This window comes from Rhinolophus sinicus, linkage group LG03 (assembly GCF_036562045.2).
Source record: "Rhinolophus sinicus isolate RSC01 linkage group LG03, ASM3656204v1, whole genome shotgun sequence".
Lineage (NCBI taxonomy): Eukaryota > Metazoa > Chordata > Mammalia > Chiroptera > Rhinolophidae > Rhinolophus > Rhinolophus sinicus.
The window spans coordinates 52,108,929-52,130,400 of NC_133753.1; the positions used below are offsets into that span (position 1 = coordinate 52,108,929).

Genomic DNA, 21,472 nt, shown 5'->3' on the forward strand with positions numbered 1-21,472 from the left:
TTCCCTTTTTAAGAGTCTAAAACAAATAGTAATTTATGTTAATGCTGAGGAAAAGTATATAAACTACGAAAAAGTTAAATGACAAAAAAGAAGTGATTCCAGAATGTAAAATTGTATTATTTCTTAGTTATGATCAGTTACAATCTATGGGGGCAAGAAGGGATAATAAAAGCAGGAGATGAACTCTCGACGATGACTGGCAATAGTTACAACAATACGTTCCCCCAAATCACACACCCTCCAAGAACATGCAAAGAGTTGATTCTATACAGGTGGGTACTGGGCATGTAGGCAAGGCTCCTGGCAGTACTGATGGAAGTCCTCACACACGGATAGAGACACCGGGATGTGTCTTCCTTGACAGCATGTCTAAGACTTAGCTGGGAGAGTCACCGGCTGACTCTGATCTTTATTTTATTCCATCCTTCCGTGTTTTTGCTGACAAGAACTGAGGACTCACAGCTACAGAGTTTATTTCAGAAGGCTAGGAGATGAATATTGCTTCACCTGACAGTGCCAGAATTTGTCAGTTAATAATTTTATATTTTGAGGGTAAGCCTGGCTGAAACATCTAAATCTTCCCCCTCACTAATGCTGTGTCTGAGTGGAGTGAACACGGCAGAGGATGTCTAGCAGATTTTCATTGGCTCTGTGTCCTCTAAGAAACTAGTAAGAACTGAAGAGAAGACCATGAGAGACAGGTATACCAAGTAATAGCTTGGCTTGATGCTGTGGCATTGATGCTGCTGCTCAGATGAAGCCAGGCTTACCTTATTTTAAGACTTTTTTTTCTAGACTACTTTGAATTTTTTTCCCTTTTAAAGAATATCTGTGGCGGCCCTTTCGTAAATGCTCTGAAGTAGGAATTATATTCCTAGAGGATATAATGTGAGCTACTTTCTTAATTAAAAGCTTCAGGGCAGTTATCTAATGAAACATTTTTTCCCTCTCTTTAAAAAATGTGCTAGGTTTCTACATGGCTTTGGAGGATTGGATTTTGAAAAATTTCTTTCCCAACCGATATCCAGAGTTGGTAAAAACAACCTCCCAAAGATATAAGTAAGTTCCATTTTATACAAATAAAGGAATCTTTTTTTTGTAAATAAAGTTTTATTGGAACACAGCCTCTTGGGAGGAACCAGAGATATATCAAATATTGTAGTAGATAAAAAAGAACAGTAAACCATATACAGGGAAGAATTAAAAATGAGTAAGAGTTGAGGAATAAGAACTGCAAATGTTGTAGTAAGAGAAACTTGGGATTCAAATATACTGATTTTCAAGTCATTCTTCTAAAGGGTAAATAGTATTTCAATAAAATGATAGTCTTATATTCTACATTTGAATTTGTAACAAACGCTGTAGTATTATTCTATTAAAATTATTTTATTACTACTACTAACAGTGATAACAAAACTCCCTATTTCTATGAGTTTAACAATCTACAAATGTTCACACATTTATTAGCTTATCAATAGCAACGAAAATTAATTTTAAAGAATACTGAATTTCAAGATTTATTGACATTAAAAAACCAAAACCAAAACCAAAAACTGGTGGTTAAGATATGTAGGCATCTAGTGTCACCCACATTGCTGACAACGCTGTTCTCAGGAAACCGGGTTTACTTCAGCGGCTCCAAAATGAGTATAAATGGCTATCTGACATGTGAATGTGAAAATCTGGAAACAATCCTATTTTACAGAACACAAGCTGTCAGCATTTGGGGCACCTAATTATTTTGATGATAGGTGAGTTTTAGCCTTGATCACATGGCTTACAGCTAGAAATCTGTTTCTTAGGAGAATATTTCACAACATGCAATGAATCTTAAAAACCATGCTATAAACATGCAAACACATGGTATCAGTTAAATAGCAAGTTCAAAAGGAGCTTCATTCCTTTAAAAGACAATTTGGATAAAAAAATAATGTAAGACATTCAACATAGAATTTTTGATGCGTAGCTACAGAATTTCACTTTTTCCCCTCTAAAGAATTACCATGTCTTTAAAAAGATGGACTGAATTATTTTATTCTCTTTGGGGATTAATCTAAAATTATTTCCTTTCATTGTCACTTAAATTATAGCCATTCTTAAAACTACCCCAACATTTTTTCTTCATTTGGGAGTAAAGCTTGAATTTGGACTGTACAAATAATTCCACATTCCTTCTGCTATTGAAGGCTTGTTCCAAACTATAATAAACAGCTTTGCTAGACCAGAACCCTTGAAATCCAGTCTTGCTTTGCTGCTTTTGCTATTCAGACTTCCTATACACCATTTCAAGGCAAAAACTTTTCTGCCCATTACTATGCATCTGGAAAAAAAAAAAAATCCAAGTTTAAGCTTAAATGATCTCTATAGAAAGTTTCTGCTTTTTGCACATGATCATAGCAGGATTTTAAGGGCCAATGCTCAGCCAATGACCCTGCCCAACACAGTAAAGGAAATTCTTAAAAGCCACTCTACCTTCCCTTCAAAAAGAAGGACACTCTCCCCCAAAGATTTCATGAAAAACATTTAGGACAATAGGCTTTAGGGATTATTACAAAAAGATGAGCACTATTTTACCATTGAAGCAGATCGACTGCTTGGAACAAGGCTTGATCCACCATAGTTTGAATTGAGGCTTCCAATTGGTGCATTGTGGGATGGTCCCAATAAACTGTGTATATCACTGTGACCAGCAGGCAAACTGGTGGAAGGTCCCACGGCATGATTCCGCAGCACATGGATAGCATCATCCAGTCTGTCTAAACGATCTTCCATTCGAGATTGCTGGAGGGATTAAAAAAAAAGAAACATGGAGGTTATTGCTGGTATCTGTTAAATTCATTAAACTGCTATGTTGCCTACTTTGGGATATATGGAAGACAGCAAGTGAAATGTAGTAACAAGTAGCTTCAAAAGCAACTACCTATACTACAAATCAACAATCAAAGAAAGTAGACTGTGCTAAATTAACAAAGCTTCAGAAACAAATTTACCCATCTACCATGAGGTTCTTTCTTTTAGCTTCTAAAAAAGATGAAGGCTACTGTACTGTGTCTGATACTCAGCTATAGATGATAAAAGAAGATAACCTGTAGTTTAATACTGATCTTTGAAATGAGGGCAATTTAGGGACACATTCTCAAATCCATCAAGTTTAAGTGGCAATTTTAAGTGAATAATGCATATCTATCTAAAATAGTGGACATATCCAAATATGCTCTTTCACAAAACTGAGGAAATGATATTGTCTGTCTGTGGATACATACATGCCCCATACACAAACATATTAGCATTTTTAAAATCAAAAGCACATGCCAGTAGAGCTCTTTTAAAAAGAATCATTCTCAACAACAGAAGAGAACAAAAGTCTCTTCTTATATACTGTTACAAAACAGAAATAGTCATTGTTTGATTTTAAAAGACTTTGGAGTTTGTACAGGATTGAAGATTTTAAATGGATAATAGGAAGTATAATTAATTGAAACACAAAAAGGCACCATCTAAAAGAAATAGTACCTCACAGACATCCTTTAAGAAGGACATTGCATCTTGCAAATGCTCGTGAAGTTGCTGCTCAACTCGATTTTTCTGGCAAAGTCAAGACAGAACAGGAGGCAAAGCACAGGTTAAGATTAACTCCAAAAGAGATGAGGAAATAGCTTATGTGCATGTCAGCATAACATGTTAGTAAAGTGAACGCGGAGACCTGAGAGATCTACTTGTATTAAGGTATGAGAAGGCTGGGATTTAACAGCGAAGTTATAAGGTTAGCATCTAAATAGCACAAATTGCTTATATTTGCTTGCAAAATATGAGAGAAGAAAACTTTCCTTTAATTTAAAATGTTCTGTTAGTCACAGAAAAAGAACTTTTCTATTTGCAACCTGGAATTACTGAATGATAGTATGACTTAGCATTCCATCAAGTCATCCTTATTTTGCTTTTATAATATTTTATAATTCTGTGGTAAGCATAGAAAACCAATAGTAGTTAACATTCAACCACAAATTCTTCACGCTTAATACCTAGACAAGCTCCTTTATTCTACTGCCTTGTTTGTTAAATAACGTTTTACTTGTACAATTTGTGCAATACATTTTTAAAAAGAAAACATGGTGAAATAACATTCTTCATGAAAAAGATGACTGCTATTACATTTAAAATTTTTAATGGAAACGTAATAAACTATACATCACGAGAAAGTAAAATACAACCATTTTGCATTGCTGGACTAGTTTTCTTGCTTTTACTTGGTGTGCGTGTGTTTAGTTTCCTCTTATATGTAAATGAATGTAAAAGTATAGAAAAATTAAGCCCTAGATTTTTCAAAGAAACAAAAACCCATAATGCTATTTTAATACCAGCTGCCCTTAGACCAGAAGCCTGATATCCCAAAGAGCAAATGGCAAAAGGCACACCCAATGTGTCTTTTATTGTTCAACTAAATCAGGCCATTTGTTAGCAAAGAATTCATGTGTAATGCTATCCTACTGTTTTTTTCATTGTTACTCAAAGATTTACTGAAAGATAAAAAAAAAGAACTGCATACTATCAGATAAAAGTGACCTATATATTTCTAAGGGGCTCTTACCAGGGAGTGGAGGGAGTTTTCATAGCTTGGGGATGAAGGAGCTTGCCCTCCAGGTCTGGGCCATTGACTGGTACCTGTTAAAACAAACCCCAAAGCACCCACACACCTTGGTTAGCTCTGGTATCTGGATAATGTTCTGAAGGAAAGGATAAAGTCATTTAGTAACTGTACATAAGTTTACATGAAAAGTTTCGTTCGGCCTTCAGCATAGTATTGGCTACTTACAAGTCCAACACATTAAAAAAAATCTTTTTCATTATTAATTCAACAGTGTAGGAAATTGAGACAATAACTATACTTAAAAACATAACTACTTTTGTATTTTCATATTCTTCAGACTTTGCAGTGTGCACACATTATCTTGAGAAAATATACTTAAAAGTATACATAATTTAAAATTCTCCCCCCCATGGTTTCACATAGTCTTTAACATAATGCTATAAATGACTATGCTAATATTTACCTGATTCTCTAGATCACAATTTTTTTAATCACCATAACCTCACTGCTGGATATTTTGGGTGCTTTCAAGTGACTATTATGAATAGTAAATGAATATTATTATACTATGAATGGCAAATATTACTGATTTTTTTTCTTTTTGGGAATGTGTCATGAGGATAAGTAACATTCTGAATTAAAAGGTATGACCATATTTATGATCCTTAATTCATAAGGCCCAACTGTTTTCCAAAGGTCATATTAACTTGTGCCTTTAGTAATGCACAAATATACCAATTTCAAGTGATTGCAAAGACATTTAGGATTATATGTTAAAAATTTTCCCAACATAATTTACACCAAAACACATCATGTAATTGGGAAAATATCATTGTAAAAATTATATTGAATTTTCACTATTCTTCAACTTTAGAAAAGTAGCATATAGTAAAAACTGAAGATAGAAAAAGAAAGGATACACACTCAGAGTAGAAATAAAAAGAAAAAAAAAAGTAAGAAAAATAAAGGAATTAATTTATCCATACGTTGGGGAGCAATGCAGTGTTTCAATGGTCATGACAAAATAGCTTTAAAGGAAAAAGAACAATTGATGAAATATCTTAACTATTTCATGATTGTGCCTTGTAAAATAAGTTATTTCCAGAAAATAATGAACCATTCAATAAATACATATATTATTGTTCTTAATAACAGCTTTAGTGACAACCTGTATTATATTAGAAATCTGAAGTTGGAGAAGTTGAAGGTTTACTTAATTTGTCTCACTTATTGCTAAATTAATTTTAAACATGTCCTACAGGAACCTGCTGTTACAGGTTAATTTGCCACATTTAGGAAACCAAAAACTTACGGTAAATTGGAACTATTATAATTCACTTTAGCTGAATAACCCAGTAATTGCATTCCCATCAATCATATATATTTTGCAAGTTGAAAATTTGGATACATAGATTCTTAATAACCTGATTATATTTCACAATTAATCATAGGCATACTGTTGTGATTATACAGAAAAATCTTAAATGTTAAAATTGTAAGAAAAAGTATGTTATGTGCTGCATCAGCTAACCATTATTTTTTATTTTTTACCTATAAGTAAATTACAAATTATTTTGAAGACCAATAAAGGCTTCCTGTTAGACATACAAATGTAATTATAATTCAACTACACAAATTAAGGACAATCTAAAACTGCTCATTGAAACAAGCTTGTGGATTAATTTTATAATTAACAAATAGAATTTAGCAACCAGAAAAACCCAGTAACTGAGTATACGAAGAATTCATATAAAAATAATCAGCCAACACTTTACCACTGATTTCAATACATTAGTACTTTCATAGCACTGATGCAGAATTATGAATTCTTATGTGGGTAAGAGGTTAATTATAATCTATTTTGGAAAAGACTCTAAATCATTTTTAAAATAGTTTCCTTAATGTTTACAATATTTTATTTTCAATAATTTTACTCCATCTTTCCCAACCCCCTTGAATGATCAACCTGATAGGAGGCTGATCATCAAATTTCTTAATTTGTGTGGAATAGTAATACGAGTTTTATGTTTAAACACCTCAGAATTGTTAGAATACATCTTCTTTGCAAAACAGGCAATTTTTGCTGTTTCTTCACTAGCTTATTATTGAGGAATGAGATGTGTGCACTGAATTACTCAGGTAGGAAATCACCTACATTAGTTTTTGATAGTAATATGAAGAAACTATACTAAAGTCTATGTCCAAAATGCAATTCATTAAACTGGAAAAGTACACATATACTCAAACCTAGTTTGTTTGTATTTTAGATGGGGCTGCCCACTGTAAGCAACATAATTGGTTAAAACAAAACATCACCATGGTTAAATCACTGATTTCTGTTTTAACGTCATACAAACGCCAAGTTGTATTTCATGGGCAGACATCCTACAACCCCACTTGGTCATTTCAAGAATTCACGCTATTGGTCACAAAGGGGGTGGCTGGGCAGTTAAGAGTTATTTTGGCAGATATCAAGCCTATGGCTGGCAAAACTCAAAGGGGGGACATGGAAGTTTAGTGAATACTGGGAATTAGTGAAACTACATTCTTGTTGTTCTGTACTATCAATTTATTTTATAAGCCCTGACTATAATATAGGCACACAGTTATTCATTCATTCATTCATTCATTCATTTATTCATTCTTTAATCTGCCTTACAAGGCCACCCAACGAGGTAAAAGAAAGCACTTACTTCATGAGCCTAAAGGTCTTTTTGACTATGGAACATTATTATTATTTCTTTCTGATGGTAGCTCTATCGTGTAATCAATGAAGAAAAAGGATACATAGAATTGGTATCTCTAGCTTATAATCACTAATTGTAGCATCATTGCACAAATATAGAAAAACAAAAGAGCAAAGGCTGGAAACCTCAGGGGTTTCCTAGAGAATAGGATATTACCCCCACCCCACCCTCCTTCCATGTTACCTGTCATCTGGTGGTAGACATGTATAGAGGTTTTGGGTTTACACCTCCTTCTATTAGACAGGCATAAGCTTTCAACTATCTTATAGCTAACAATTTCTGTAAGTACCCTGGGCTTACAGAAAAAACTAGTTCTAATTCAAGAAGGATTATAATAAACCTACTTGATATTAAAATTTATTGACCATTTCCAGAAAACAAGCTAGCTGGGTGACTAGGATAATAGAATCAAATTATTTGGCTAGAAATCTGGAAAGGCTTTCTTTGATTACTAAATCTAAAACTCATCCAGTGTTTCTGATATGTTCTTACTCTGAGTGGGACTTAGTATTTACCTAATCAAACTGGTTAATAAATTTAGAGAAGAGATCCTAACATTCCATGTAGCTGAGAGAAATTCCTAGGACCATTTACCATGCATTTTCTTATTTTGTTAGTTGCTTCTCTTTGTAATCTCACCCCACATTCAAACTTTCATGAGATTCCCCAATGCTTGGGAAAGGCTGGATAATCCTTAAGGCAGCATTTAATGCTTTGCTTTCAGCAATCTGGCCCCAGCCAACATTTCCATCTTGGTGTGTCACATGTCCTTACATGATGAATTTATAATCAACCATCTCAATGGCGCTGGATGAACAGGTCACTCACTTTCTTATATCCGGACCTTTGTTACGTTTTCGCCTTTATACCCAGAGAGCTCTTTCTCTTTTGTGAATCTTCCTCTCTTCATGAAGTCTATCCTGAGCGTATTACTTTAGAGCGAATTTTGATGGTTCTATTTTTATGTATTTATCTTCTTTTCTCAACTAAACCGAAAACTTGCTGACGTCAGATAATTGCTTTAAGACCAGGCACACTGACAGATGACAAAAATATCTCATTGATTAAACTGGTAAAACTGAGGAATCTTTCTTTTCTATCCCCTCTTTATTTTTATGTGGCTGTTCTGAAGATTGCTATTGAGTACTGCAGTCATTAAACTTTTATTCATTTATATTCCAGAAGGAGATAGAGAAACTCAAAACATAGTTTTGCTTGTCTGCTCTCCAAGTTCCCTTAGTGAACACATTCTCTTAACTCAAACACTTGTGTCTTTTCCCAAATGACAACTGTAATAGACACAGCCATTTTTCTCTTCTGCCTTGCTGCCACAGATCTGATTTTGTTCACAAGGGGTGTGTGTGTCTCTATCATTTCCTAGTGCGAACCAGGAAGAGTAATTACATTCTTAGCTCTCGGGATAAATCCTGATGTCTAAGATAAACATGGTGGTCCCACGACTACTGTGAGCAACTGTGTTACGTCCGATACTGGCCCATGAGTCATGAGGCAAATCTGTTTAAGAGGCTTCTGGAAAAAGATTCTTTAAATGACAAGAAAAAGATGGTCCTTTTTCTTTTATTGGACATTGTTATGTCTGCATGTGGTACCTTGAACTGCTGTCTTCCACACGCCTGAGGAAGAGCTGCAAAGAGGTAGAGCAGGAGTCCTGACATACTGGTCCAGGAACTCGCTCTGCTATGGGCTTCCTGTTCTACAAGATAACCAATCCCCTTATTATTTAAGCTAGTCCAGACAAGAGTTTCTCCTTTTAGCCGTAAGCATCCTAAATGATACAATATCATTCAGAAGCTTCTTCATAAGCATTCTGTAAGTAGAAGTTTATGTTCTTGGCCTGAAAAGTTCCCACGGAAAATAAATGGGATTTAAGCAAAAACGATGATTACCTTAGAAGTTGCCTGTGTGGGTTCTGCACCTGTTTATCTGTCCTTACAAGGCCTGTGCTCAGTCTGACTGACAAGGCATAAGGGATAGAGCAAGTGTGGAGAGCACATACCATATTTCGCCCAAAATAAGACTGGGTCTTGTATTAGTTTTTGCTCCAAAAGACACATTAGGGCTTATTTTCAGGGGATATCTTATTTTTTCATGTATTAACAATATACATTTATTCATGTACAACAATCTACATTTATTCATGTACAAAAATCTACATTTATTCAAATACAGTCATGTCATCTTCTTCTGGAACATCATCATAACTCTCCAAACCCCGAATTCCAGCTTGAATTTCTTGCAACTCCATTTTCTGTAGAACCATTGGCCCCAATCTCTCATGTCCAACAATAGAGCTCTCCTTAAATGAGCACTTCTTGTCCATGTTGCCTTCTCATAGTGCACTGGCAACACAGCTATCAGTGATTTTATCCCAGGAATTCTTCACCCAAGTCACGACCTCTTGCAGGCTAGGCGTCACAGTTTCCACACTGATTTCTCTCCATTCTATTTTCAATGTAGTCATTGATTTCCATGCACAAATGGTCCTTGAATGGCCTGTTTATTGCAATATCAAGAGTCTGGAGATAGGCAGTCATTCCTGTGGGAACCATTATTTGAGCTATTGTTCTCTCTGCAAGGAAGTTCTTCATGTCTTTAGCACGGTGAGTGCTGGCTGAATCCCAGACTAGCAGACCTCTGGCCACCTCAAAAAACAAATGGCAGCATTAAATTGACTCACTTCCTTATAACTGCTTGTGTGCACCAGGCCTTTTCGGTTTCGAGGACATAAATGCCTGAAACACGTTCAACCTTATCTTTCTTGCCCTTAGTGATGATCAGAGGTGGGGCTTTCTTTCCATCCAGATGAATTGCCAAAATACAGGTAATACGTACACTTTCATAACCAGTGGAGGGAATGTAGATTGACAAGGCACCCCTCTGATCAATTGTCCTTTGAGATCCTTGGCCCATAAACACTGCAGTTTCATCCATAGCAATCATGTTGGAGAATTGGTATTTAGAAAAGTTGATGCCATCAACAAAGGACTTGAATATAAGTGCACGTTTAATAACTTCAGTATCTTCCAGCTTAAACAGTGTTGTCGATCTTAGAGACAGTTCATATCGCTGAAGGAAGCCATCCAGCCAGTGCTGTGATGCTTTGAATTCTTCTGGGGATATTTCTAACTGTGGCGCCATTGCGAGGGCAAATGCTTGAATATCAGCTCTGGGTACAACCAAAGCCTTTGCTCTCCTGTCAGCAATCCGTTCACAGATGATGTCTTCCAGCTCAGGAAATAATGGTGGCTGACCTGATCCACACTTGGGCTTCTTAGCATTTCCCTCGTCCACCTGTTGACTGAGGTTATCATACTCTGCTCACCATTTTCGGACCATTCGGAGATCCAACTTCTTTTCTTTGTAGAAAGCTGTCAGATTCTTGCCCCGGGAGTCCTCCATGATTCCTTTCTTGTACTCGAAGGAATAGCTCTTTCTTTTTGCACTCATCTTGTCTGGGGGTCAAAATATTATTCCCTTTAAATCTACCATTAAATCAAGTGTTAACTGAAGACTTATGAGACAGGAGTGGCAACAAAAATGATGACAGTAAGAATGATGGTCCACACAAAAGCGACGAAAAATTGCAGGCACCAAAATTCAGAAATTTTCACGAGTTTATTAAGTATGTCTGTTACAACAAATGACGTATTGAATTATGAAGATTCATATTAGACACAAACACGTCCATTCGTTATCAAGTGTGCATGTTATTCATGCGTTGTGTCTGTACTCTGATTGGTCATTCGGCAATAGGTCTCAAGTTCATCTGTTTACATAGGCGTTTACCTCTCATCCAAAGGCTCCCGCTTGGGGATTTACAAATATTTAATTATAATTTATATTATTTAAGTATGAATGTCAATAATATTATTTATTTATATTTAATTATATATTAATATTATTATTTTATAATTTAATACGTCCATCGTGTGTTGCAACAGACGTACTAAATGTGTCCGTCTGGCTGATGATCTTAACTGGGGCTTATTTTTGGGGTAGGGCTTATTTTCCGGTTAGGTCTTATTTTCAGGGAAATATGGTAGTGGGTAGGATTTTTTACTCTAGAAAATAGGCCACTGCTACACAAGGAACACATCAATTTCCACATTATATATGAGCTCTTCTGTTTTGTTCCATCTTTTTAATTTTCCCTTCAACTGTGAATGCTTTATCACATAGTGCTGATTTCCTTTTTTCCTCTTTTCATCCCTGCCAATTTGGGGTGTGTGAGTGTGTGTGTATATGTGTGTTTGTGTTGATACCAAGGAAACACTAGATATAGAAGATGGGAAGGAGACACACCTGCATAAAATCAGTCTTTGATTTGCTATTTCAGCAGGGGTATATGAAAGTATTTTTCTTTAATTAGACGGCTGAATTGAAAAAGAAGTCTATTAATACCTTCATTACACAATTCAACAGTCCATAGATTTTCATTAATCACTGAATTAAAGGGGAAAAGAGAATATTATCCATTAAACATCAACTAAAGATGGAGGAGGGAATCTGAGATTCTACTGTGGACCATTATTTTTTTTGGGAAAAAAAAAAAGGTCTAAGACTCTGATTCTCCATTTTACTGATGTCCCTTCAGAGATGCTGAGCTCCTCTGCTGCCTGCTTTCCAACCAAGTGTTAATAAAAACCAAAGGACACTCTCAAGCTCTCTTTCTGGGCAGAGGAGCAGAGGAAGTAGGAACATATAGTACGGGCTGATACAGCACCTCAGATGAGAAAGTGAAAGAATAATACTGATAATTTCAGTAAAACTGTGCCAAAAGGGTGAGTAGGGTTAAAGTTACATCATTCTTCCTGTAATTTCAGCTCTGTGTTAAACAACAACTTTAAGTCAATGGGTCTTTCATATTTTCATAGTCTGGTCTATGTGGCGAACAGCTGTTCAACTTTTACTAGACAGCTGAAGCCATGGTGTCTGAGAAAGTGGCAGAACCCACTAATAGCTGAAAGCAGCTGCTAGCAGTTCATCATCTCCACACACTGGAATGCTTCTTACCAGAGTCACAAGGCTAATACACAAAGCACAGGTGATAGCCAGGGCACAGCGCCCTGATTTTCAGAAATACATATTGAACAATGGAAAAAGGGTAAACAACAACAACAACAAAACCACATGATATGGACTTAACTAATGTCTTGATCAGGAAAAGAGAATCATTTCTGAGGCCAACTGTTGGAGCAATACGGCAAGTTTCACCCAGTTGCCTAAGTCCCTCCTGAGAACTAATACATTTTTTCTTCAGCATGGTTTTTCTCCAAACACAGGTCATAAAAATAAAGTTCTAGTCTTACAATTATAGCTTAACAGATATTAAGCACTTTTCTGTAATTTTCTTTATTCCTAATAAATGTAAAAATTTCTATTTACAATAACAATTGTATCTCAACAAATTTATACTGTAAGATATAACTGGAACTTGTTAAAGCTAACGTGAATAAAAAAGGAAAATGTAAAGCAAATCTGTACCACTTATTTTAAATCCACTAACAATATTTATCCACATTCACAGAGTTCTTAGCCAAAAAACTACATTTTCCACAGGAATTATATATATATATGAAATAACTTAGTGCCTAAAAATAAAGACAAACTAGCAGAGAGTTATTCATTTTTGAGTCTTACACATGGTACATGGAAAAATGCAGAGAACAAGAAAGAAAGAAGTTGCATGTACTTATCAATAGGTTATTTTGCTTATTTTTTATACTTTCTTACCCAAAATTTTGATTTACCTCCTCCATATTACCTTCATTGAAATTGCCTAGCTTTATTTTTATCCTGTTATAACAACTGTTCTTAGAAATTACCATAAACTATTTTAAGAATCAAAGAAGCTATGAATAAATCAAAACTAGCAAATATTTCAACATTCTCCAAAATGAACTCAAGAAGAAAGCTGTTTACATACTTTCTCAAAATCTAAATATTTTGTTCCCATGAATTTTTTACTGGACTTTATTGAAAAAACAAATTTCGGGTATTTCCTAGTAATCCCATACGTGTTATTAAATAGTTAGATAAAACACAAGCCTACCTGTGAGAGGTGAGGGTGATCCAACTGGTGTTGATGGATTTGATGGAAAACTACTGCTGGTATGGTCAGGAGAATAAATCTAACCAGAAAACAAAAGATACACACATATCAATATGTGACAATAGCAAAATATAAATCCATTAGCATGGAGCTATTTTTATAACCTAAGTTGTCATCCCTAAAACTTAGAGTGAAAAACTGTTTCATCAATTTTAGGATTATTCCATTACATAAAGGCTATAAAAGCCTCTGTTTTAAAATTAGGATTAAAGTATCATATATATTCTAATGTGAGAGGAATAAAACAGATCGTAACTATTTCTTTATTGTTTTAGTTGAAAATTAAGGTTTTTAATTGTTTGAACAAAAAAGAGAAGTGACTATTAAGTTAACAACCTTGATAAACAATCAAGAATGGTTCTAGAATATACCATCTAAATAAGTGATATCCATTAAAAACAATTATCTCAGGAAAACTATTAACTTATCTTTTGAAGAGAAGAATCTTCAAAATCAGTTTTAAAAGCCAGACAAAGAAAATAATTTAAAAGTTACCCCTTATTTCTCATTTAAAAAGCTCTCAGTTTGATTAAGTACATTTTTGCCAAATTTAGCTCCAAATGATGTGTATTTTAAAAAATCAAACTTGCTCTCAAAGGATATTTTGTCACCCTGGAGGAAAGTGAAAAAACCCTCCAAGTCCTTCCAAAAGTGTTCCCAAAATAATCTGTGGGCTGGACTTCATCTTCCAAGAGGTTTACTTTAAAGAAGATAACATATCTGGATGTGGAAATTTTGGTATTTTGGCTGAAAGTCTTTTGTTTTTTTTATTTTATTTATTTTATTGGGGAATATTGAAGAACAGTGTGTTTCTCCAGGGCCCATCAGCTCCAAGTCCTTCAATGTAGTTGTGGAGGGCGCAGCTCAGCTCCAGGTCCAGTCGCCGTTTTCAGCCCACCGTCTCTTGTGGGAATTTAACCGGCAACCTTGTTGTTCAGAGCTCGCGCTCTAACCAACTGAGCCATCCGGCCGGCCCTCTGGAAGCTCTGTGGCAGCTTGTTGTCTTCAATCTAGTCGTAGAGGGCACAGCTCACTGGTCTATGTGGGAATCGAAGTGGCAACCCTGTTGTTCAGAGCTCGCCCTGTCACCAACTGAGCCATCCGACCGCCCTGGCTGAAAGTTTTGTTGCAATACTTAGCATTTATTTCATATTGCTAAAAAAAAGTGACAGAAATCTATTCAAGTTTATCTAATGAACCATTAGGTATTTTAAAAGTCTCCTTAATTCAGGTACCAAGGGTTCCTAGGAAGTCTTCTCTAGGATAATCTTATTCTTCTAATGGGCAAAATAAATCATCTTCACATTTCAGCACATAGGGCAGACAAACCAACTTATGTGGACAAATTGTGGTCAAATATTTTAAAAAGGAAAACTACTAGATGGGGCAAAGAGTCATCCAAGAGAAATAACCTTGCTCTGAATAAGCTTAGAGCTCGACTGAATTTAAAGAGGCCCAAATTATGTCCTAGAAAGAGTCTCAGCATTGGTTTTAAAGACAGTGTAATATACTGAAAAGGCCAGATACTGGGACAGACTCATGTAAAACAAAATTCCACAAGTCATAATCATCAAACATAACATTTTCATATTTTAAAAAGAAGACAGCACTAATTAAATTGCAAGCAGTCAGAAAGTCTATTTTTTTCCTGTGAATACAAATGGATATATCTATGTCAAATAAAACACACCAATTTGTATGATGTTACTAAATTGTAACTGTAAATGCCTTTCAACACCAACTCTCTCCAAATAGCCAGACCCAGAAGTTGCATATTCAAGTTAGAAAGTCAAAGCTAACAAGAAGACTTCAAAAGGCTTTATGGGAAGACTCAGTAACAGTGAGATAGTATGTTATTAATATAAGTTTTGTTGGTCTTAAAGTTGTTGCCTATTAAAAATTCAGGGAGCATCTGAAAATTAGCTAAAGGTCACATTTTGGTTCCCACTGGCCTGCATACACACAGTAATTTTTCAACCACATAAGTAAACTAGGTTAAGGTTTACTTATGAACTACAATACAAACATTTTTCAACATACCACTTTACTTTTGTAAATCACTATTTCTCATGTTTAAGATTCAAATAATTATACCTTTTATGAACAATTGATCCTAACTTTTATGAACTATGTCTTGACTGTAATATCAATAAGGGAGGGTAGGGTTGATAACATTGATGGTGGGTGGATGAGGATTAGAAAAGTTTCAATTTCATGCAAAACTTTGTCATAAACTAGATCAACTCACTGATTTTTTATTTCCTTGGCTGTAAGGATTAATAGCATGAAAGCACTGCAGAAACAGCATTCCCCCTCCTTACACTCTCCTGCTTTTGTTTTCTTCATACTGTTTACATTGATCCCTAATTGTCCAAATTTGTTTACTTGTTTATTACCTGTTTCTTTGTTTCTTATCCTTTCCCCTAGAAATGGATGTTCCACAAGAGCTAGGACTTGGTCTTACTCAGACAAAATCTGAATTATACAGAATCTGCAGTAGTTTCAGATTCTACAACACTGCTGGTAAATATATACATATTTGTTGAAAGAATATCATCCTTGCGAGCAGTTACCATTTGAGTATTTCTTTTAAATCCTTAGATGTATTTACCTAGACCCCATACCTCTTTGATTTTTTCAGTTCCCTTAAGGTAGGTTTCCCTAGAGCTCTAGTCTCAGTGTCTTTTTCTGTTTATCTGTGTTTTATCTCTTGGTAATATCATTCTTCACGAAGTATCAACTATGACACCCCCTGTGAACGACTCCTAAGTTGACATCTCTATCCTCATATTGGTTGCTGGACTTCTTCATCTGGACCTATTCTTCTTTCATCTCAAACTCAGTATGTCCAAACCCAATTTTCATCACTGCCCGGAGCTTTCTAACCCTTCCCATCTCTACTCTTCTGTCTTCTCTACCTCAGCACTACCCTTCTCATAGTCACCAAAACCACTTTCTCTCCTCCTTTTCCCTGTCCTTCTATACTTCTCACCATAGATATCGATACCCACAATGCTCTAGTTTCTGGGATTGGCACGCATCATTCTCACTGCCATGACACTTCTTCAAACATTTACTAGAACTTGTGGCTGGACTATTTGAGTCTTTATATTTCTAGTTACTCCCTGCTCCTTTCATTCCATACATAATTCCTTGAGTTATTGTCCTCAAGCAGTTTTGAACAGCCAACTCCCATGCAGTGCTTTCTGTTTCATACTAAATAAAACATAATGACATTTGATGTCTTCTATAATCTGGCCACGAAAATATCTTTCTATCGTATAACCTACTTATAACATTATGTACCCTATTATCCAAACAAAATACTTTTTTTTCATTTTATGAACATTGCTTGTCCTTTCAAAATGTCTGTTCCTTAACTTCTCCCTGATGGAATTCTGAACCACATCAAAGTACCCAGCTTAAATGTCACCTTTTCATTTATACTCAGTTTTACCTCCTTTATATTCTTAGAATAAATAACCTGTACTTCTTTTTGATCTTTTACTTCACACTATTCTTTACATTATTACTTTTTGTATAACTGTCTTTTTTTCTCTCCTTGAATGTAAGCTCTTTGAAGGCAGGGACCTTATATTGTTCCACATGGAATCCACTGTTTGTCATTGTCATGCACAGTGGGTACTCAGTAATGTTTTAATACCTGAGTCATTAAATTGCACTTGAAATTAGCTATAATACTTTTGATTAAAAGCAAAGTTTGGTAAGTGGTAGTATTTATCTTAGTATTTATATAATAGGGTTTAGTAACAGAAATACCAAAGATCTTGTTATAAAGATGAATTCATTTATAAATCAGTTTTATGGTATATAATTTGAAAACAACAATATAGTGAGGTTCCACTATTTCTGAGAATTAGTGTTGATGGACTAAGCTATCCATACATCATCAGGCAGGTATGAACTTTTGAGGGTATAAACACCATCAACCCTTATTTCCCCCGATAATTCTGCCACTAGTGTTAAATAATCCCTAACCATCTCAAGAACTGGTGACAATTTCTTTATCTCAAAGAAGGAAGAGGTTACACTTTATAGAGTTATATATCACTGCCTTGAAACTACTTAGCAAAATGTTCTGACAATGTATATAAAATAGGTGTGAGCTTTTAAAAATCATTGTGAAAACAGGAGAGGCAGTACCAAAAATGTATCAAGTATAAAACCATATAATTTCTGGTGTTTTCTTCAAAAGCAGCTTCTCTGTACAATAAAAGCCATTTTCTCCACCCACCCATCACATTCCCTGGTTCTACTTTGTCCTAAAGTGATGATACACAGAATTGTTATTAATACTTTTCCTGAACTGACAGCCTGGAAAATTACAGGACTTTTCTTGCCCGTTTGACTTTCATAAAAAAAAAAAAAAAATGTGTACGTGAGGAGAGGAGTAACACAACATTAAAAAGGCAAAATAACAGCCTTTTAGATCACAGATCATTTCATTAAATTTCACCTCTGCATGTTTATTCTATTACCAAATAACATGCAAATTATTTTATATAGAAAGTGTGCTATTTTAAGAAATTCTACACATACGGTTTTATTTGACAAAGAGCATTCTAAATCAGGAATACATTACTTTTTGTACTTTCTGACCTTAAATAACTCCTACATTGATGTTTGAAAGAAAAAAAAGAAAAAAAGTCAGTCATTTAAAAATGAGGACGGGAGTGATTTAGAATCTGGAGCATAAACACAAAGTAAGAACTCATTCCGCATGCAGCCATGGTCCTTGTACTGTTAAATGACCAATGATGAATACCTCCCAGTACCTTCTGCCAGGCTTATACGGTAATATGCCTCATTTTACTGCAACAAATGAGGCCCCTCCTCCTATCAGTCACGGTCCATTCCAATCAGCAGGGAGCCAATAAGCCAGAGGGTAATGAAAAGGGCCTCAGACAAAACAGGAACAATAGAGAGCTCCCTAGCCCAACCTCGGAACTGGGAGCCCAATTTCTTAAACACTACAGTGCACATTTCAGTTAATCTTTATCATGCTAATGTTATTGAGTCTAAGGAACAAAGAAACTTATTTCATGAATTACTTTTAAACGTCAACTTCCCTGAATTTTCTCTTCTTTTGTTAGAGACTACTGACCATTGAACTATCCATATTAAAATTCTCTTTTTTTCTCTCTCCTTTGCTCTGAGGTAGAAATCAAAACATAAATTATCACAAAGAAGTCTGATATAATCAACGAAGTTAAACAGTTCTCTTGTTTGATCTCCTCTAAATTAAAGACCAAGTGTTTTGATATGGTATTAGGCACTGAAATAAACCAGATGTTTCTTCCTCTATATAACTCTCCATGGGCACAATCTTAAAGGGTTATTGTCTGGCAAATGTTCAGGGAAACACATTAGAAATGGCACGAATACCCAGATTTCCCTTTCCTTCTATCTACTCTAGTTTATTATCTAAACTAATGCATAATCCACAGGGCTTTGGGAACTTTGTGTAAATACTTTCATGTACAATTCTCTTTCTAGCTATGCTGAGATTAAGACCACAATTATCCAGGCTTAAACCTAAAATAAAAGAACCTTTGCAAATGTATTATCTGGCCTTACATGTTTAATCACACAGTATTCTTTGTGCTCTTTAATACCTAAACTGAAGAACAAAGGTTGAACCCTCTGATGTTTCACACATGAAAGACCTTCTAAGACATGTATCGGACAATTGGGGAGCTAGAAATAACTTCTAATGACAATAGCAGGGTGTTTCACCATTTAAAACTAGCTGCTGTATTAAAAACGTCACATTCTAAAGAACTTGAAATTTCAAAATATTCATAGTCACCATTTCAAAAGATCTGTAATACCTAACATAAAATTCTGATACGTATGTCAGACTCTTAAATGTCATCCTCATAAAATTCCGTCTCCTCATCTCTTCTAATCCTTCCTATCCCCAATGTAATGTTTTGTTTATCAGTACATTCTGAGAGCACTAGAATGAATGTGAGTCTGTAATGGAGTTAGAGAAAGAATGTATTGGGGGGAGGTGTCCGGTGGGGTGGGGGACAGCAGATGGATTGAAGGAAGGGATTTGAAGTGTGCAGACTATGGCATGCAGTGATGGAGCAGATGGAATGCATCACCGTCAGCTATGACAGACATGATTTATGGAATGACCTAGCTGCTCCTGCCTAGTAACAACATAGGATGACTGATCTGAGTTTCCATGACAACCAAAGCCCACCCACTAACTAGATTAAACATTCTTTCCTGGCTTCCACTCAAAGTGAATTTGGACTTTCTTTTCCAAATGCCAACTGGCTGGGTAGTATGCTGGTCATAATATGGGAAAATAGTCAAGGATTTGAAGGGAAACTGAAAAGGAGTTTGAAGGACCACTGAGATCACCACAAATTCTTGCCTACTTATGTGCCAAGATTCCTTTACAGTTTTCTTTGAATAAAATAAACAGAAAACCTTTGAGAAAAAAGCCCCAGAAATGCAGATTATATTTTTGAAAGTTGACTAGTATTGAAGGCTCAAATGTTATCTGTCCTCCTACATATGAAATATCTGCTACTGAATTCCTTTAGAATCAGCAGAAGGAATATGGCAAGCCAATAAGATACCTGGGAGACACTCAGATTTCATATTATAGAATAATTTTCTTCTAAGTAGGTAGTTTTCATCAGGTGGGAGTAAGTCCAGAGAAAGTAGGACAACTGCCTCTAACCCTCATCACCCTGTAAGTCACTGCAGCACTGTTCTTTCCAGAAGTACTGGGTAGTAAAGCTCATCAGATCAGGGTTCTCATTGAACATATGAGGGCTTTTAACTTGGTGATCCCTAGGGCAAGCAACTTAATCTTTCTGAGCTGAAGTTACTTAACCTTTTAAACCTTCGTTCCTTATCTGTAATATGGAGAAAATGATGCCAACCTCACAGGGTTTTCTTGAGGATTAAATAAAACAAAGCATGTAAAATGCTTAATACAGTGCCTAGCACCTAGTAAGCATTCAAATCATAGCCAATAGTTTTGTGGGTTTTGTTATCATCACTATTATTGTTATATGATACAAGACTGAAGTCAACAAACATTTACTGAGCTCTATTCCATTATGTGATGAATTTGACTTGGCTTCATTTCTGAAGGAACTCGTACTCGGCTGCAGAGAAAGGTTTATCTACAGAAACCATATACAAAGAGGTCTACCTCCTTAAATGTTCAATACTTGTTTCCTATTAATTACTTACACATTAAGTAGTCTGCCCTTCCCATAAACAGCAGCAAATGTGTTTGACAGAGTTAACTGTATGTCATAGAAAATGTAAGACAACTTTGGGAATTCTGAGAAGCACATCACTCAGAAGGAAAAAAAGAAAGAAAAGGCCTAAGAAGAAACTTCAGAAAGTACAAAGCAGAAGTGCCTTTTTTAAGTAATTAGATTTGTAACCTTTGTGGATTACTGGTAAATGCTCTCCCCAAAAAATTCCAAAAGAAGGGATTTCAGTTTTAATGTTTTAAGGATCACTTACATTGAAACATAATTATTGCTTTTATTAAACCATCATTGCTTTGTCATTAATGCCCTAATGTGATATATACTAGATGCTCAAGAAAATACAATGGGATCCTTTAAAATCAGTTTTACTCATTTTAGCATGAATTTTTCAATGACTCTCACTCTTTTGAGGCAAGGCTCTCTTTTCCTATTTCTTGAATGAATCAGTTGCAGATGGTTAATTTTTCCTTTTAAAAAATATGAAAAATACTTTGTCTTGGAAAAATTCCTTATAAAAGCCCTTCCTTTTCTGGATCAGGAAAATAACTGAGTTGCCTTTCTCGGTCCCACCTGATTTACTTTAATGGGCAACTCACTAAGCAGGTATTTAAAACTAATAAATCAGCTTAATATTAATCTCAGTCATTTGTGCTTTAGATTTTAAAGTGTCCAAATTTCTCTTCCTTCTATCTAAATCTGTTCCATTAAGACAATGACATATATATTTAAATTG

At 35.2% G+C, this 21,472-nt stretch overlaps 1 protein-coding gene across 11 annotated transcripts in view; it reads right to left on the bottom strand.

Moving 5' to 3' along the window:
* The window catches only part of TCF12 (transcription factor 12), a 106,512-nt gene that overhangs the window by 20,160 nt on the left and 64,880 nt on the right, over positions 1-21,472 (bottom strand). For 6 of the 11 annotated variants that reach the window (XM_074327695.1, XM_074327694.1, XM_074327693.1 and 3 more), the window contains 3 exons: positions 13,409-13,487; positions 4,589-4,662; positions 2,575-2,781 (listed from right to left, as the gene is read on the bottom strand). In XM_074327695.1, the coding sequence (XP_074183796.1) occupies positions 2,575-2,781; positions 4,589-4,662; positions 13,409-13,487 (360 nt within the window). Of the gene's footprint in view, positions 1-2,574; positions 2,782-3,513; positions 3,586-4,588; positions 4,663-13,408; positions 13,488-21,472 lie in introns of all 11 variants that reach the window. The other 5 variants (XM_074327692.1, XM_074327691.1, XM_019732253.2 and 2 more) reach the window with 1 other exon arrangement.